Source organism: Saccopteryx leptura, chromosome 1 (genome assembly GCF_036850995.1).
Source record: "Saccopteryx leptura isolate mSacLep1 chromosome 1, mSacLep1_pri_phased_curated, whole genome shotgun sequence".
In the NCBI taxonomy this organism is placed as follows: domain Eukaryota; kingdom Metazoa; phylum Chordata; class Mammalia; order Chiroptera; family Emballonuridae; genus Saccopteryx; species Saccopteryx leptura.
Window position 1 is genome coordinate 160,617,364 of NC_089503.1, and position 18,731 is coordinate 160,636,094.

The 18,731-nt window shown below is 41.5% G+C and overlaps 2 protein-coding genes across 2 annotated transcripts in view; one reads left to right on the forward strand and one right to left on the reverse strand.

Annotated features, from left to right (window-relative positions):
* Positions 1-2,592, reverse strand: part of WDR70 (WD repeat domain 70) — a 281,551-nt gene extending 278,959 nt beyond the window's left edge. The window contains exons 1-2 of the mRNA XM_066378869.1: positions 2,454-2,592; positions 2,281-2,346 (exon numbers count right to left, since the gene is read on the reverse strand). Coding sequence (XP_066234966.1) covers positions 2,281-2,346; positions 2,454-2,478 — 91 coding nt within the window. The 5' untranslated portion in view covers positions 2,479-2,592. The remainder of the gene's footprint in view (positions 1-2,280; positions 2,347-2,453) is intronic.
* Positions 2,593-7,917: 5,325 nt separating this feature from the next.
* The window catches only part of NUP155 (nucleoporin 155), a 64,302-nt gene continuing 53,488 nt past the window's right edge, over positions 7,918-18,731 (forward strand). The window contains exons 1-7 of the mRNA XM_066378882.1: positions 7,918-8,184; positions 9,442-9,579; positions 10,589-10,685; positions 11,614-11,684; positions 15,666-15,758; positions 16,498-16,664; positions 18,444-18,549. Of these exons, the coding sequence (XP_066234979.1) occupies positions 8,028-8,184; positions 9,442-9,579; positions 10,589-10,685; positions 11,614-11,684; positions 15,666-15,758; positions 16,498-16,664; positions 18,444-18,549 (829 nt within the window). The 5' untranslated portion in view covers positions 7,918-8,027. The remainder of the gene's footprint in view (positions 8,185-9,441; positions 9,580-10,588; positions 10,686-11,613; positions 11,685-15,665; positions 15,759-16,497; positions 16,665-18,443; positions 18,550-18,731) is intronic.

Genomic DNA, 18,731 nt, shown 5'->3' on the forward strand with positions numbered 1-18,731 from the left:
AGAGGAAAGCGCGGCGGAGGGGTGGAGAAGCAAATGGGCGCTTCTCCTGTGTGCCCTGGCCGGGAATCGAACCCGGGTCCTCCGCACGCTAGGCCGACGCTCTACCGCTGAGCCAACCGGCCAGGGCCTCTGGCGATTTTTAATGACAATCTCGTCACTAAATTGCCATTAACCGGCCAACTTTCCCATCCTTCTCAAATTCATCTGGATGCTACCCCTTAAAATGACAATACTGGTAGAGTAGGCAGGGTGGACAATGTGCATACCCCGATCTCTGAAGCCTGGGGAATACATAACACCGCATGGCAAAGTGGGCTTTGCAGATGTAAGTAAAGTTATGGACTCTAAACTACAAGATCATCTTGGCTGGCCCAATCCAAACAAAGATGTAGGACAAATATGGAAGGAAAAGTCAGAGATCTGAAGAATGAGAAGGACTGAAGGTACTGTAATTTGTTTGAAGATAAAAGGATTAAGACCACAGATAATGCAGATACTTTAAGAACCTAAAAGACTTGGCCCTGGCCGGTTGGCTCAGTGGTAGAGCGTCGGCCTGGCATGCAGGAGTCCCGGGTTCGATTCCCAGCCAGGGTACACAGGAGAAACGCCCATCTGCTTCTCCACCCCTCCCCCTCTCCTTCCTCTCTGTCTCTCTCTTCCCCTCCCGCAGCCAAGGCTCCATTGGAGCAAAGTTGGCCCTGGCGCTAAGGGTGGCTCCATGGCCTCTGCCTCAGGCGCTAGAATGGCCCTGGTTGCAACAGAGCAATGCCCCAGATGGGCAGAGCATCGCCCCCTGGTGGGTATGCCGGGTGGATCCTGGTCAGGCGCATGCGGGAGTCTATCTGACTGCCTCCCTGTTTACAACTTCAGAAAAAAAAAGACACACACACACACACAAAAAAAGCTAAAAGACTCACACCTTACAGCTAGCAAGGAAAAAGGATTTCAGCCCTAAAACCATAATGAACTGAATTCTGACAATACCCAGAATGAGTTTAAAATCAATTTTATATTTGTTTTCATTGTTTTTCAAAAAATAATACCAGCCCTGGCCGGTTTGCTCAGTGGTAGAGCATCAGCCCAGCATGTGGATGGCCCTGGGTTCGATTCCCCGTCAAGGCACACAGGAGAAGCAACCATCTTCTTCTCCTCGCCCCTCTCCCTCTTCTCTCCCCACCTCCTGCAGCCATGCCTCATTTGGTTCCAGTGCATCTGCCCCAGTGCTGAGGATGGCTAGGTGAAGCCTCTGCCTCAGGCACTAAAAGTAGCTGGGTTGCAAGCATGCCTCAGATGGGCAGAGTATCAGCCCTAGCTAGAGATTGCCGGGTGGATCTCAGTCAGGGCTCATGCAGAAGTCTGCCTCTCTATCTCCTCTTCTTTCACTTACAAAAAGAAAAAAAAGTTTTTTAAAATAATAATACCTACTTTGTTAGTAAGATTATGGTAAAAATGGTATTCTTACATAACTTTTACTTTAGTAGGTGTAAATTCAAACCACCTTTCTGCTATTTATGTGTGATGCTTTTGAAATTAGGAAGAAAATTATTTTAAAGGATTGAAACAAAAATAATTACTACTGCATATTCCCACAGAAATATATAGTACTTTTGTAAAATGTGGCTCAAGACATTATCAAAATAAATGAACATAGGAAAGAATGGACAAAAAATGGACACGTTAGCCTGACATTTGATCTCGCCAAGACCAAACGGAAATGAGGTGAAAAAACAAATTACGATCATTTTTACCAACAGAAAATACTACCAGCAGGAATATTTTCAACAGATATCTATTTGAACCCTTTTAATCTCTTAGCGCGCCAAGACTAGGCTGTACAGGGAGACTAAAGGGACGATGCTGGAGATGAAAGACTTGAATCAAGAACTTAAAGCCATTATAACATCACTTAACGGCCCATCTGCTACCAAAGGGGCCATCACATTACAGACCACGGTCAGTGGTTAGCTGTCAGCCTCAGGACGCAAATAAACTCCCTCCCCCAACCAACACCCTCCACCGCGTGGGTCTAAGAGCAATCTTTCTTTCCCACAAGGCTTTCTGTAAATGTCACTGGAGCTGGTCCCAAAAGGCAGGAGGGAGTCAGACAACGGATGGAAGAAAATGTCAAGAAACCGCGAGACAGACACCAGAGCAAAAGCGATTAGGACTTGGCACAGCGGAACGTGCGCAACAGAGGTGACAGCTCCGCCACCCCTCCCGCCCTGCGCATCTTAAAACCCCTGCAAAGGAGACGGGGCTCCGCCGTGGGCAGCCACTCACCAAACCCTGTGAAGCCCATGGTGACTGCCAGCTGCGGGTCCGGTGCCGATGCATCTGAGCCGGTCCCTGGGGCCAGAGAAGAGAAGGGGGCCTCGTTAGTGCGGCGTCCCGGAGCCCCCGGTCCGATCCACTCTGCCCGACACCCCTGCCCGGGCTCGCCCCATGGAACCCACCTTCGCTGGGGCCCGCGTGCTCCATCGCCGCGGCCGAACAAGAATCAGCCGCAGGAGAATCGAGACAAACCGGGCAGGAAGTAATTCCTCGGAGCGCCAGTGCCACCTCCGAGGCCAAGAGCGGCGCCCACCGCGGAGGGATGGCGGCCGCCTGAGCAGCGCCGCCCTAGCGGCATGGCGGGGCATGAGCGCCCCGCAGGCTGCCTTCCAGCTGGGAACAGAACTGTTACCTGGAGTTTCTCTTAAGCCCTATACGTCTTAAAATGCGTTTAACGCCAAGGTGACGTAATCTCCACAGAATTCTAAAGAAAAACCAACAAAGTCCCCTTTCTTTATGTTTTGAACTTCTCTATGAGGAAACTGCCAGTTTACCATCTTTTGAGTATATCTGAAGAAAGAAATGCGTATTTACGCCATGCCTGAAAAGTACTTAAGCCAAAAAGACCTGAATAGCTGAGTTTTATCGGAAATCGCTCTACAGCTTATACTCTTAGCCCAGCCTCCCTCTATTAGCCAAAGTATTTTACTCATGTCAGTATATTTTTGCTTTTCATTGGTTTTAATCACTTTACACCATGACTTCATGTCTGTGCTATGAACTAATGTCGTTATCTTTATGCTTCTGAATTCTAGCAAAACCATGTATAAACCTAATCAATGTTGCTGAATGCAAATAATTTTCATAAAGTTACTCATTAGCCCCAGTACTGCCTTAATCTATCTCTAATTATGCTTTATCTATAAATCCTAAATGATAATGATCATTGCTTTCCATTGCTTTTAAAATAAAATCCAAAATTAGCATGATTGCCAAAGGTTTCCAATTTCATCTTTTATTTTCCACCACCCAAGTCTTCCTTCAGCTCCATTAGTAGCCACAGAACGTGACGTTCTGAAAGTTCTGACTCTTCATTTAACCCCACTTGCCCTGAAGGCCTCAAAACAAACTTCAGTCCTCTTGTAAACATTTACAGATCCTTATAGACCGCCAAGTTAGGCTCCTGTTATCTGTCACGTAATGTAACCCTCCTGGGCACTCAGTACTTGTTAAATGAATAAAATAATAAATGAATAAGAGAACGTAGATGCGAAGGCAAAAACTACTTCTCTTAAATGCAGAATGTTATATAACAGGGGTCGGGGAAACTTTTTGGCTGAGAGAGCCATGAACGCCACATATTTTAAAATGTAATTCCATGAGAGCCATACAATGACCCGTGTACGTTATGCATTATCCAATAAAATTTGGTGTTGTTCCGGAGGACAGCTGTGATTGGCTCCAGCCACCCGCAACCATGAACACGAGCAGTAGAAAATGAATGGATTGTAATACATGAGAATGTTTTATGTTTTTAACATTATTATATTTTTATTAAAGATTTGTCTATGAGCCAGGTGCAGCCATCAAAAGAGCCATATCTGGGTCGCGAGACATAGGTTCCCGACTCCTGTTATATAACTTAGCACAACAAAGTTTGGTTCCATCCCAACAGATGACTGAACCACAAGTGTCAAAAGTCAATGTAGCCTGACCAGACAGTGGTGCAACGGATAGAGCATCGAACTGGGACATGGAGGACCCAGGTTCGAGACCCCGAGGTTACCAGTTTGAATACAGGCTCATTTGGTTTGAGCAAGGCTCACCATCTTAAACCCAAGATCGCTGGCTTGAGCAAGGGGTCACTTGGTCTGCTATTGCCCCCCAGTCAAGGCACATATGGGAAAGCAATCACTGAGAAACTAAGGTGCCACAAAAAAAATTGATGCTTCTCATCTCTCTCCCTTCAAGTCTGTCTATTCCTCTCTCTGTCTCTATCTCTGTCACAAAAAAAGTCAATGTAAATTCCAATTAATAAGGCTAGCTCATTGTGCAATTAACACAGTAAGTTATTATTAACACCACTGACTCTTTTCTGAGTTACAGATAAACAGGTCTTAGGTAGTAGAACAACTCATTATGTAACCCATACCCCAAGCTTATAAATAGCTATTTCAGCTCCTCAGTAGTCAAGGGCTTGTAATGGCTTAAGATGATTTTTTTTTTAATTTTCATTGAGGCTTTAATTTTAAAGCCGCTTAAGGCTCACAGAAAAATTGAGAAAAGGCAAAGAAATTTCCCATATACCCCAACCTGCCACACATGCATACCCTCCTCTCTTACCAACATCCCCCACTAGAGTGATACACTTGCTACAGTTGATGTACCTATATTGGCATATTATAATCACTTTAAGTACATACATAGGGTTCACTCCTGATGTGGTACATTCTATGGGTAAGAATAAATGTATAATGACAGGTATCCATCATTATGACATGATACAGAAGATTTTCACTGCCTTAAAATTTATCTATGCTCTGCCTTTTATCCCTCTTCCCCACTACTACCACCAAACCCTGATATTGTACTGTCTCCATAGTTTTACCCTTTCCAGAATGTCTCAGAGTTGAAATCATATAGTACATAACCTTTTCAGATTAGCTGCTCTCGGTAATATAAAGTTTCTCCATGTCTTTTCATGACTTAATAGCTCATTTCTTTTTAGCATTTAATAATATTCCATTGTCTGGATGTACTACAGTTTTTTAGCCATTCACCTACTAAAGGATATTTTGGTTCCTCCCAAATTTTGGCATTTATGAATCAAGCTGCTATTCACATCTGTGTGTAGGTTTTACTGTGAATGTAAGTTTTTTAGCTCCTTTGGGCAGTATCAAAGAGAAAGCCTGCTGGATCGTATGTTAAGGGTATGTTTAATTTTGTAAGAAAATGAGAAACTATCTTCCAAAGTGGTTGTACCATTTTGCATTCCCATCGGCAATGAATGAAGGTGCCTATTTTTCCACTTCATCAACAGCATTTGGTGGTGTCAGTGTACCAGATTTTGGCCCTATATTATAGTAAGTAAACAGTGATATTTCATTGGTGTTTTAATTTACATTTCCTTGATGACATATGATATGGAACATCTTTTCACATGCTAATTGTCATCTGTATATCTTCTTTTTTAAGGTATCCATGAAGGTCTTTAGCCCATTTTTAATTAGATTGTTTTTTCTTTTTTTTTTTTTAATTTATTCATTTTAGAGAGGAGAGAGAGAGAGAGAGAGAGAGAGAGAGAGAGAGGAGAGAGACGGGGAGGAGCTGGAAGCATCAACTCCCATATGTGCCTTGACCAGGCAAGCCCAGCGTTTCAAACTGGCGACCTCAGCATTTCCAGATCAACACTATCCACTGTGCTATCACAGGTCAGGCAGATTGTTTTTTCTTATTATTGAATTTCCAGAGTTTTTTGTATATCTTGGCTTGCAGTCATTTATCAGATGTTTTTCCAAATATTTTCTCCCAGCCCGTGAATTGTTTTCTCATTCTCTTGACCTTGTCTTTCACAGAGCACTTTTTAATTTTAATAAAGTCAAGCTTACCAATTATTTCTTTCATAGATCATGTCTTTGGTGTCACATACAAAAAGTCATCATTTACCCCAAGGTCATCTACATTTTTTTCCCATGTTATCTTTCAGAAGTTTTATAGAAATTTAGGTCTGTGATCCATTTTGAGTTAATTTTTGTTAAGGGTATATGGTTTGTGTCTAGATTGATTTTTTTTTTCATGTGGATGTTGAGTTGTTCAAGCAATATTTGTTGGGAAGATACCCTTGTAGCTGAAGTTTTAAACTATTGAGTGCAAAAGAAAAAAAAGGAAAACGAAATTATGAACCAGTGGGAATAATCATGATCATTACAGAAAAATCACAAGTAGTATTTGCTTTGATAATAGAGAGAATAATCATACTAGCAGAGATTTGCACATTAAATTTTTTTTTCCTGGTTTGCGTGAAATATATTCACAATAAAACTGTCAAGTGTGCCAGGGAACTTTGATTTTCTTGGAGCAAAATGAATTTACTTGTAAATTTGACAGGCAGAGAGCAGTGTTAAGAAAATGAGTTCCAGGCCCTGGCCAGGTCGGCCTGGCGTGCGGGGGACCCGGACCCGGGTTCGATTCCCGGACAGGGCACATAGGAGAAGCGCCCATTTGCTTCTCCACTCCCCCCCCCCCTCCTTCCTCTCTGTCTCTCTCTTCCCCTCCCACAGCCAAGGCTCCATTGGAGCAAAGATGGCCCGAGCGCTAGGGATGGCTCCTTGGCCTCTGCCCCAGGCGCTAGAGTGGCTCTGGTCGCGGCAGAGCGACGCTCCGGACGGGCAGAGCATCGCCCCCTGGTGGGCAGAGCTTCACCCCTGGTGGGCGTGCCGGGTGGATCCCGGTTGGGCGCATGCGGGAGTCTGTCTGACTGTCTCTCCCCGTTTCCAGCTTCAGAAAAAAAAAGAAAATGAGTTCCAGAACAAGAATGTCTGTTCAACCCCTGATTCTGAAAATGGAACCTTAGGTGAGTTACTTAGGCTCTCCGTGCTTCAAACACCTCATCTGTTCAGTGGCCGGAAAGAAATAAGGACCGCTGTTTGAATAAGAGTGCTTTGGTTTCACCACTCAAGTAGCCTTCTGTTCTGTATCAAATGAAGCCTATCTCCTCTCTCCCTGCTCGTTTCTCCTCTTTCTAGTGTGGTTAACAAATACCTCATATAAAAATTATATGATGCACTTGATTGCTTTGCATTTGTATCCCTGAACGAAGTACCTTGTAAACAAGAATGCTGTGTCAGTTTGATATTCCCAGCACCGGCGCAATGCCTGACACAAATTGTTTGTTTTAGGAATTTAGGAATTCAACTTCTGCAGGACTAGGTGATTTATTGAGTGACCTCTATACCAGTCCCTCCATGTGCTGGGAATGAAGCATAACAGTCTGCTTCCTTTCTGTAATGAGAAACAATGCAGGGCAGCAGCCCTCCGCACGCAGGGAAAGATCCCCTAAACACAAAGTTCTTCACAGGAACGACACACAGAGAGGAGAGAACAGCCTGATGGATTATAATTTACACTGACGCCCTTAGGAACTGCAGTGAAATTTTGGTTCCTCTGTAAACTACCAGCAAGCTTCTAACTCCTTGTCACTCTCGGGAAGTTATCTGGCGCACCCACGACCCTGACGCGCCTACTTTTAAACAGCGGCTGTTGGACCCGCAAAGCTCGAGGCACCGAGACCCAGCTCGCGCTAAAGCGGCCGGAACCCGTGCATCTCCGCGGCCCCCACCGCCCGGCTCCCGCTCACCGGGTCCCTGCCTCTCCTCCCTTCCCACTCCTCCCGACCTCCTCCCGTCCTCCTTCCCCGTCCCTCCCCTTAACCCCAGCCTTTCCTTCTTCCCTTCCCCAAATAGCCTCCACCGATTTCCCCCTACCCCATCCCCAAGCCCCAGCCGCCCCTTCTCCGCCTCCCTATCACTCGCACCACCCTTAACGTCCAGGTCCCCTAACAGCTCGCCCCTCCCAACTTCAAAACGCAGTCCCCAGATTCCGCACCGCCGGCGCCGGAAGTGCGTCATGCACACGCGCCGAGGCGCTCGTTTGGCGCGCGCGCCCTGAGCTGTGGATCTGAGCTAGTGTCTTGGGTTTTTGCTCCTTTCTCTTTGGCTTTTGACTTTTCCCGGACGCTCGTGTCTCGGCTTTTCGCGATGCCGTCTTCCCTTCTGGGCTCTGCAATGCCGGCCTCTACCTCGGCCGCATCCCTGCAGGAAGCTCTGGAAAATGCGGGGCGGCTCATCGACCGTCAGTTGCAAGAAGACCGCATGTATCCGGACCTCTCCGAACTGCTCCTGGTGTCTGCCCCAAGTGAGTGAGCGGTGCACGTTTGGGGACTCTGCTTTCTCAAGTCGAGAGGACTCTCGCCGAACGCCCCAACTAGATCCTCATTCCCAGGGTTACATCTTGAAATCTAGGGCACTGTTTGCTACATTTTGAAGAGCGAAAAGGAGTCTATGTTCAGATTTTCCCCCTGTCTTCGTTTTTCTTCATTGCAGATACTTGAGAGGGTGGGAGTGAAGAGCAAACGCGAAAGAGGCAAAGACCCCAACCTTCCTGAGCTTCTCACTGCATCCAAGTGTTTATCGCTAAGGCCGATGGGAAGGATCGCCTGCCGCATCCTTGTTAATTGCTCATAGTTAATATTAGAGTAAAACAAACGGAAAAGCAAACGAAGTTGATTGGGAAATTTACCATGTTCTCCCAAAGATATGCTTTATTATGTATAGAGTGAGTGTAATATGAAGTGCTGGGACATGTTAAAAAGAACTGTCAGTGGAATAAAGGAACAGAACAAGACATCAGCAACGATGATGGACAGGGAGGGTAAGGCAGAGGATGTGCCAACAAGAGAAGTGGCTGGGAAATGTTTTAACAGTTTTAAATTATGGCTGTTTAAAGCATATGGTATTGCATAAGTTGCTAGAAAAAAACAGTGACTTCTTTGTGAGCTGGAAATTGGAGAAAAGCAGAGAAGTGTAAGTAAGATAGAGACAAGATTTTTGGTGAGCAGGAACCAAAGTGAAATGACCAGGATAATGTGCAGTGGGAACGTGCAAGATACCTCTGATGATTTATAAAAATTGAGTAGTCCAGAGAATCAGAGAAAAGACAAGAACATAGCAAAGATAGAATTTGTTCCTGACAGCTTCTTACCAGTGGGCTGGTCTTACAAGAACCGAGTGACCTATTGGCAGATCTTTTGAACAGAATTACTCACTTTGACTTCCTTAGGTTTGACTCTTTAAGAAACAAATACAGTCCATACATTCTGGTCTTACATCATATCTGACCCTAATCCTTCCTATCCACCTTTTCACATACCCACCTCTTCAACCTGTTTTCTATAAGAACCCTCTGCTTCAGGATTTTATTTTACGTGAACTCTTCATCATTTCTGAAATGCTTTTTCCTCCATTCCAGAAGATGGTCACTTCTCCCGTGTGCCCTGACCGGGAATCGAACCTGGAACTTCTACATGCCAGGCCAATGCTCTACCACTGAGCCAACCAGCCAAGGCCATTCATTATTAGTTTAAAGTAAATGCTTCATTTTATTTTTTTGTAGATAACCCCACTGTTTCTGGCATGTCAGATATGGATTATCCTCTGCAAGGACCTGGTTTGCTGTCTGTACCCAACCTTCCCGAGATCAGTTCCATCCGAAGAGTACCTCTCCCACCTGAACTTGTTGAACAGTTTGGACGTATCCTATTACAAATGCTTTAAACATTTTTAATTGGTATTCTCATTTTTATAATTCCTTTTTTGTGTTTAAAGGTTTTATTTAAAATGCATTTAAGTACATGGTTAGTTTTCCACGTGCCTAAAAAATTTCATGTGAAATTGAATGTTGAGGGCCTGGCCAGGTAGTTAGTCGGTTAGAGCAGTTTCAGTCCCTAGTCAAGGCACATACAAAATCCAGCCACTAGCTGTGAGAGGGGAAGAAAGAGAGAAGGGGGAGATAGAGGCGAAGAGAAGCAGATAGTTGCTTCTCCTGTGTGTCCTGACTGGGGATTGAACCCAGGACATCCACATGCTGGGCTGACTCTTCATCCACTGAGCCAGCTGGCCAGGGCCTAATCTTTGCCTGTTTTTAAGTTGAACTGTTTATAAGAGAATTTCAAATTGTCACCTAGGTCTGAATAGCATACTATATAGTATTGTATTTATTTTTAAAATAAATTTTACCTGAAACCTATTTTTATTATTTTATTCATTGATTTGAGAAAGAGAAAACAGATCTGCTCCTGCATGTGCCTGGACCAGATATCGAACTGGCAACTTGTGCTTCAGGACAGTGTTCTAACCAACTGAGCTATCCGGGCAGGGCCATGTGGGGTTTTTTTAATTACTCTTGCTCTTTACAATTGAAAAAACTGGTTCAGTAAAACAGTTTTTTAATGTCAGAGTTCAGCTGATGTTATTCATAATCAATATTCTTTTTTAAGATATCATTAATTTTAAAAAATTACTTCTTTATCCAGAACATATTTTAAGTGGGCAGATAGTGTTATTTAGAAATTATAAATTATAAGTCTGTCATACATTATTGCTTTCATTAGACTTAGTGGAAATTAAGGTATTTTATTTGCTTTTTCTATTAAAGAGTGGACAGGTCATGATTTTAATCATAAATATTATATCAAGCTCTTTTGAAGGAAGTTTAAAATGGATGAGATGGAAATCTTTTTACTTAACACCCAATACCTCAGACATGCAGTGTAACTGCATGATGGGCGTGTTTCCCCCGATCAGCAGAGCCTGGCTCACCATCGACAGTGACGTCTTCATGTGGAACTATGAAGACGGGTACGTATTGAAGGCTGGTATGCTTTAGCCCAGTTAGAATTTAGATTATCTTGATTGCGCTCATTAGACATTGCTTGATTTATCTTTCATCCATCTAAAATCTAGGCCAGTGCTTCTCAGTGTGGGTACCAATCACCTGGGGATAGAGTTAAAATAGGCAATCTGTTATAGCAGTTCTGAATGAGGTTCAAGGGTGCGTTTCTAACGAGCTCCTGGATGATGCTGCCCATCTAGGTACTACTCGGCATAGTAGGGGTCTAGGTCCCAAGCTCTTTATCCTGCAGTAAAGATAGTCTTAGTAATTCTTTGAAAGATGGTTTTACTCTTGATTTTGAGAGGATGTTTATTAAAGCTGGGGACAGTGAAACAAGGGAGGGCTTAGGGCAGAAGACGTAACAGGAGAGCCTAGGCAGGGATGCTTTGGCTCTCTAGAAATGTGATAGGAAAGAAATGAACCTAGGAAGGTCTGCTTTGGCCCACTGGAAAGTCAGAGAAGAGGGGCTTTGGAGACAGGGTCGGGGTTAGCCTGGGTTTTGTTGTTCCTGAGGTTCCCTTCAGTGGAGCACGGGTTTCAAATGTCTTTAGAATTACCTTACAACCACAGGTTGGATTGCTCAGTGTTCCTGTTTCACTCCAGCTTTTGCTGCTTTGAGCCTGACTTTCTGAAAAAGTCCTCTACTTTTCCCTGTCCCCACAATAGATTACTGTAACCTGAGACTTGCAACCCGGAGGGGATGTTTAGAGTAAGGGGCAGCATTCCTGTTTTCCTGGTTTATGCTTAGCTTTAGGCAGGCCTCTTGCTGGGTGTTGGCACTGAAACAGTATGATTGCTCCTTTATTTGTCATGTTCTATAGTCTTAGAGGGAATTGTAAGATAAAACATTTTTCTTTCTATGTATAACATGTTTTTTTCTTCAACTGTTGACAGAGGAGACCTTGCCTATTTTGATGGACTTAGTGAGACTATTCTTGCAGTGGGGCTCGTGAAACCAAAAGCTGGTAAGAAATAAAAATACAAGGATTATGTTTGTCTGCACACAGACTTCAAATGTTTTACTACTGACAACACAGTTTAAGTAGTTGAATTTACTGCTAAGGTTTTGTTTGAACTACTTTGAATTAGAAATCAAGTAATTAAGAATATTTAAGTTTACTCACTTTATGTAAAAACCACTTTGTCTTCATTTTTTTAGTCTTAATAGCTCAGGAAAGTGAGATAAGAGTTCAGAATAAATCTTAGAGAAGTCACAAACGTTTATTTCACAGTTCGACCTCATTGTGTCAGATTTTTTATCAAAGCTACTGACAAAGAGAATTGATTGATTTAATTTTAGTATGCATCTCTTGAATGTACCTTCCTACAAGAGGAAATAATAGACAAAATTCACTTGTTTGCAAGTTCTAAATAAAACATTTTTAAGGTAACAGCTGTTTTGAAATTATAATAATTCACTTAACATGCTACTTTATGCACTTTATATGATTACTCTGGAAATATATTTGCTTTCCATAGAATTTCAAAAGCAGTCTTTACCCTGATGTATGTCTTACTGCTTCATTTATAAGTTTATTCATATAAAAGTCAATAGCTGCTCCTGCCCCCTATTTAATAAGTATAAATTGTTCATTTAACACCCTTAGGTAGGTCAAATGTATATGCATACAGAGATCTCCATAATTATAAGATATTGTTTCCTTTGATTTCTATCACTGAAACACTATTTTAGGACATAATAACAGTGATAATTATGTTGTTATAAAGTATTGCAGTCCGCGGGTTACATAGAGACACCAAGGCAGGGTACAGAAGAAATTTTAGGAGATTTATTAGTTATCTGGCTAGCTGCATGGGGCACAGCCCCAAATCATGTAGGCTCTCATACAGTTCTGAGCCTTCTTTTTTTTTTTTTAAAAAGTATAGCTTGTTTTTATTTTTTTTTTAATTTTTATTTATTCATTTTAGAGAGGAGAGGGAGAGAGAGAGAGAGAGAGAGAGGAGAGACAGAGAGAGAGAAGGGGGGAGGAGCTGGAAGCATCAACTCCCATATGTGCCTTGACCAGGCAAGCCCAGGGTTTTGAACCGGCGACCTCAGCATTTCCAGGTCGACGCTTTATCCACTGCGCCACCACAGGTCAGGCCTGAGCCTTCTTTTATATAAAATCAAATACTAGTTGGGGTGGGTAAGGAGGGGAAGCATGGTGCAATAGTCAATTACTACCAAGCTACCAAGTTTACAACATTTAGCTATAGGATCTATTAAAATGAAAAAGCATTATTACACATCAAGACCACAAGATAACACAGTAGTGATAATTGTTTTACATACCCTGCAAAGACATTCCCACATCGTCTTTTAGCTTAGGATAAGGAGAGAAGCTAAATGAAATTACCTTTGCTAAAAGTGTTGGGGCTAGCTTATTAGGAAACCTATTAAGCTAGTCCCCACTTGTTTAGTTTACAATTTCAAAAGGGATCGTTATTAGAAAGCATATACATTGTTACAGAATGCAGGTTTTTCAAGCAAGGGGAGTGGGCTCATGATCCGTTTGTCTAGGCCAGGGGTCCCCAAACTATGGCCCCCCGGGCCGCATGCTACCCCCTGAGGCCATTTATCTGGCCAGCTGCACTTCTGGTAGGGGCACTTCTTTCATTGGTGGTCAGTGAGAGGATCATCCTGTGCTCCTGGAGTACTGTATGTGACAGTGTGGCATCGCTCACATACAGTAGTACTTCCGGTGAGGCAGGATGCACGCATCACAGCTCCGGAAGCACGTCATATCACTTGTTACGGCTAGCAGTGACAAATAGGGAACTGGATATTGCCCATCTCAGTAGCCAAAAGGCCCATAGTTCCCATTGAAATACTGGTCAGTTTGTTGATTTAAATTTACTTGTTCTTTATTTTAAATAGTGTATTCCCGTTTTTTTTCTTTTAAACTTTAAAATAAGATATGTGCAGTATGCGTAGGGATTTGTTCATAGTTTTTTTTCTAGTCCGGCCCTCCAACGGTCTGAGGGACAGTGAACTGGCCCCCTGTGTAAAAAGTTTGGGGACTCCTGGTCTAGGCAGTGGTAGTCAACCTGGTCCCTACCGTCCACTAGTGGGCGTTCCAGCTTTCATGGTGGGAGGTAGCAGAGCAACCAAAGTATAAATAAATAGATAGATTTAACTATAGTAAGTTGTTTTATAAAGATTTATTCTGCCAAACTTAGCAAAAATCCGACATAAGATACTTGGTAAGTAATTATTATTATATGCTTTAACTTGCTGTAACTCTGCTTTATAAATTTTATAAAGTAAAGTTACTTCCCTACTTTATAAATCACCATTACTGTGGAACCAGTGGATGGTTAGAAAATTTTACTACTAACAGAGATACAGAAGTAGACGGTAGGTATAAAAAGGTTGACTACCCCTGGTCTAGAGGTATACGTTACCCTCCGGACTCCAGGAGGAAAGAAAGAGTTAGAATCAGTGTAGGAATTTTTAATTAAGATACGGAAACATTGTCTCCTATAAAGGATCTTGAGAATGGGGAAGAGGAAGTTTTCAGGTAAGTTTTATCTTCTTTGCTGTCTAGCAGGTAGTGGCCTCAGTCCTTCCAGAGAACTGTAGTTAAACTATGATTAGTTACTAACTTTTGCCCCTTTAATCTCTTTCTCTAGGATTTTTTTTCTCTTCAGAAGGGAGGGGTAAAGGGGCCTGACTCTTCCTTTTAAAATACTAATGTTAACAATTAATGTTAACAATTTTTGCAATTCCTTGGCACCTTATCACAATGTTTAGTATCTCACATCACACCATACATTTCAAGTTAAACAATACTTTGGTGTGCATTGAAAAAAAAAGTGCTTAGTAATGTCCCCTGTGAAACTGTAAACTATCTGGTTTTGATATATAAACTCATTTGGGAAACTCATTGATACATAAACTCATTTCTGTTTCTATCAGTTTGACTACTCCAGGTACCTGATATAAGTGAGATTATATAATATTTGTCTTTTTGTCACTGGTTTTTTTCATTCAGCACGATGCCCTCAAGGTTCATAAGTTGTACTGGGTCAGAATTTCCTTTTTTATTTTTTATTTTATTATTTTTTTTTTGTATTTTTCTGAAGCTGGAAACGGGGAGAGACAGTCAGACAGACTCCCACATGCGCCCGACCGGGATCCACCCAGCACGCCCACCAGGGGCGACGCTCTGCCCACCAGGAGGCGATGCTATGCCCCTCCAGGGCGTCGCTCTGCTGCGACCAGAGCCACTCTAGCGCCTGGGGCAGAGGCCAAGGAGCCATCCCCAGCGCCCAGGCCATCTTTGCTCCAATGGAGCCTTGGCTGCGGGAGGGGAAGAGAGACAGAGAGGAAGGAGGGGGGGGGGTGGAGAAGCAAATGGGCGCTTCTCCTATGTGCCCTGGCCGGGAATCGAACCCGGGTCCCCCTCACACCAGGCCGATGCTCTACCGCTGAGCCAACCGGCCAGGGCCAGAATTTCCTTTTTTAAAAAGGCTGAATAGTATTTCATTTGGTGTGTGTTTGTGTGTGTGTGTGTGTATACACACATACACACCATATTTTGTTTATCAGTTCATCTTTTGATAGACACTTGGGTGGCTTCCACCTTTTTGGATACTGTGAATTATGCCATCAATGTGGGCATACTAATAGGAGTGTTTATATAAATATATCAATAAGTCTAAGCTATTTCGTAATATAACACTGATTTTAAATGGCATTAAATACTGAAGTGTTTATTTCCTAAAATGGTTCTTTTCTACTGTCCATTTTTTTTTCTACTGTTCATTTTTTTAAATGATCATAGGTAGTAATATTTTAACGTCAAAATGAACTAAATTAGGTTGACTTTTCATATACTTGTTAGTCGCTCGCTCATTGGAATGGTGAAACCTTATTCTACAAATGCTGAAATACCAATATTTTTTGGAAAAATAGTCCCACACCCATGTCTGTTTCATCTTAGGTATCTTTCAACCTCATGTACGACACCTCCTGGTTTTGGCAACCCCTGTGGATATAGTGATTCTTGGACTCAGCTATGCTAATTTGCAAACAGGTATAGCAACCCACGTGTTGTGTATTTTAAAATAAAATTATGTTGGTGAGTTTAATATTATAAAGTTTCACTGAGTTGACTATCCAAGCTATTTGCTTATAGAAAAAAAATTTCCCTATAGCTATGGTATCATTCAGGATCATCGCTCTACCAAAAAAGGATTTTGAACGTATTTACCCTACTAACATACACATTTTAAATGTGTGATAAAAGGGAGGGTGTATTGTAGAAGAATAGTCCATGCTAGTGAGATTTTCAGTACTGACTCCAACTTTGTTTCTGAATGTTTGAATGGACATGGAACACTGAAATGCAATACATTATTTACATTTAAGTAAGAAACCCTCAGTGTATTACAAGTACATTGATTGCTTTCTTTTGCATTGTTTTGGGTGAAATAATGTTGACTTGGTGACTCAAATTAATTATTATTACTACCACATTCTTAGGTTCTTTTCCAAAATTTAAAAATTTGGGTTTTTTAATTGATGTGTTACAATGCTACATGTTATACATTATAATTATATATTTTACAAATCTATTTTAGGTTCTGTTTCACATGAATTATTACATTGTATCAGACTTTTTAGAGTAATTTTTAAATGTATGTTATAGAAGCTTTTGAGTATGTCAATAAGAATGCAGTAAAAATATCAGTTCTGAATATAATATAGTCATTGTTTCAAACTTTAAAAAGCTGACAAACTGATTCCTGTATTCTTCCTTTTTTAAAAAAAAGGTTCTGGAGTTCTTAATGACAGTATATGTGGTGGGATGCAGTTGCTCCCAGATCCTTTGTATTCTCTTCCCACTGATAATACTTACCTTTTGACGATAACTTCCACCGATAACGGCAGGATTTTCTTGGCTGGAAAGGATGGCTGCTTATATGAAGTCGCCTATCAGGTAAGTCTGGCATTTATAAACATTTTATCTCCCTTTTGATGAAGTAGGAATGGGTTTTGTTTTTGTTTTGTAATTATAGAAACACATTAACATATTCTTATACTGAAGTATTCAGACATACAGTTAAAGCCATACTCCTGCAAAGCCACACCATGCCTACAAAACCCAGTCCTCTTTCCAAAGATAACACCTATTATCAGTAATGAGTATGTCCTTGTAGAACACAATGCATACATTGATGAGTCCCTCAAAATACATCTAGAAATATCTTTTTATATATCTTTATGTGTGTATACACATACACAAATGCATAGTGTATTTTTGTGCATCTTTTTACTCGAATTATTGCTTATGTTTTGTTCTCTAAATTGCCTTTTCATTTAACTACGTCTTGAAGTCTTTTCCTGTCAGTGTGTGTTAGACAGGTATATGTTAGGTTTGGTGATTGCTGTATAGTTTCCATGAAACAGTTATATATGGTTTACTTAATAATTTCTTTCCTAATGGACATCTAGGTTTTCAGTTTTTCTGTTTACAAATAAAGCTATATAGAAAGTGTTCTGCAGGCCTCCTTGCATATGAGTAGATATGTGTATAGTCTTAAAAGTCTCATAATTGAGTTATAATGTATATGTATTTGAAATTGTGTTCAATGTTTTCATAAATCCCTACAAGAATTTTACGCTCTGAACAGACATCTGTGGGCATATTCCAGCCACAGTCATTCTCACTAACACTGGTATTACCCAATTTACTAATTTTGGTCAGTCTGATGGAGGGAAGTCTTTTATTTGTTTGTTTTTTAAATAACTGAGTTGATATTTTTTCACGTATTTATTGGTCATTTATGTTTTCTCTACTCTGAAATGCCTTTTTGTGGCAGAACTAGGATTAGAACACGGGTCAGCTGTGGGGTTTTTTTGTTGTTGTTGTTTTACAGGGACAGAGAGTCAGAGAGAGGGATAGACAGGGACAGACAGACAGGAACGGAGAGAGATGAGAAGCATCAATCATCAGTTTTTCTTTGCGACACCTTTAGTTGTTCATTGATTGCTTTCTCATATGTGCCTTGATCGTGGACCTTCAGCAGACCGAGTAACCCCTTGCTCGAGCCAGTGACCTTGGGTCCAAGCTGGTGAGCTTTTTCTGCTTAAACCAGATGAGCCCGTGCTCAAGCTGGTGACTTCGGGGTCTCGAACCTGGGTCCTCGGCATCCCAGTCCAACGTACTCTATCTACTACGCCACCGCCTGGTCAAACTCAGCTGTTTTTTTTTTTTATGTTACATTTATACCTCTTCTTGCAGAGTTTCTCTTACCTTTGTTTTACTGGAAAATGGTTTTGCATGGGCAAACTCAGTCAGTGCAGAGAAGATTGTAGGTTATGATGGTGATAGCTGCTCTTGTTAACATTTCCTTTCAGCAGAAGTAACTCGGTCCTGCATACTTTGGGCACTTATGAACTCTGAACTCTGCTTAGTGTATTCCTTATACTTTGAAATGGTTTTTAAGAGAAAATACGAGATCACTAGCATAGTACTACCAAGTTTCTGATGTCAACATAGCTGATTTCATTGCAGGCAGCAATTTAATTATAGCTAATTACATGTTCTATTTTTTATTACAGGACTAAACACAGTCCTTGCTTTTGAGTAGTATATCTTTATTTACAGTTATTGGCATTTCACAAAGATTTGAGGATTTTTGTAAATACTGGTATACAAGTTGCCTATGATGGAGGTACCTACATTTACAAGTTCTCTCAATTTTTTCCTTTTAAGGCAGAAGCAGGTTGGTTTAGCCAAAGATGTAGGAAAATCAACCATTCAAAGAGCTCACTTTCTTTTCTTGTTCCATCATTTCTACAATTTACATTCTCAGAAGATGGTAAGTAGCAAACAATACATTTGGTAAACATAAATTTTTAACAGGTCATTGACTTAATCTTTTCTTGAGAAATTCTCATTCTTAACTAAGTTTGTCTTATTAAATACCTGTGTTACATATTCATAGGGTCTCTTAAAGGAAGAGGGATTAGAAAACAGAAACAACGTAGGTTTATTTCCAAG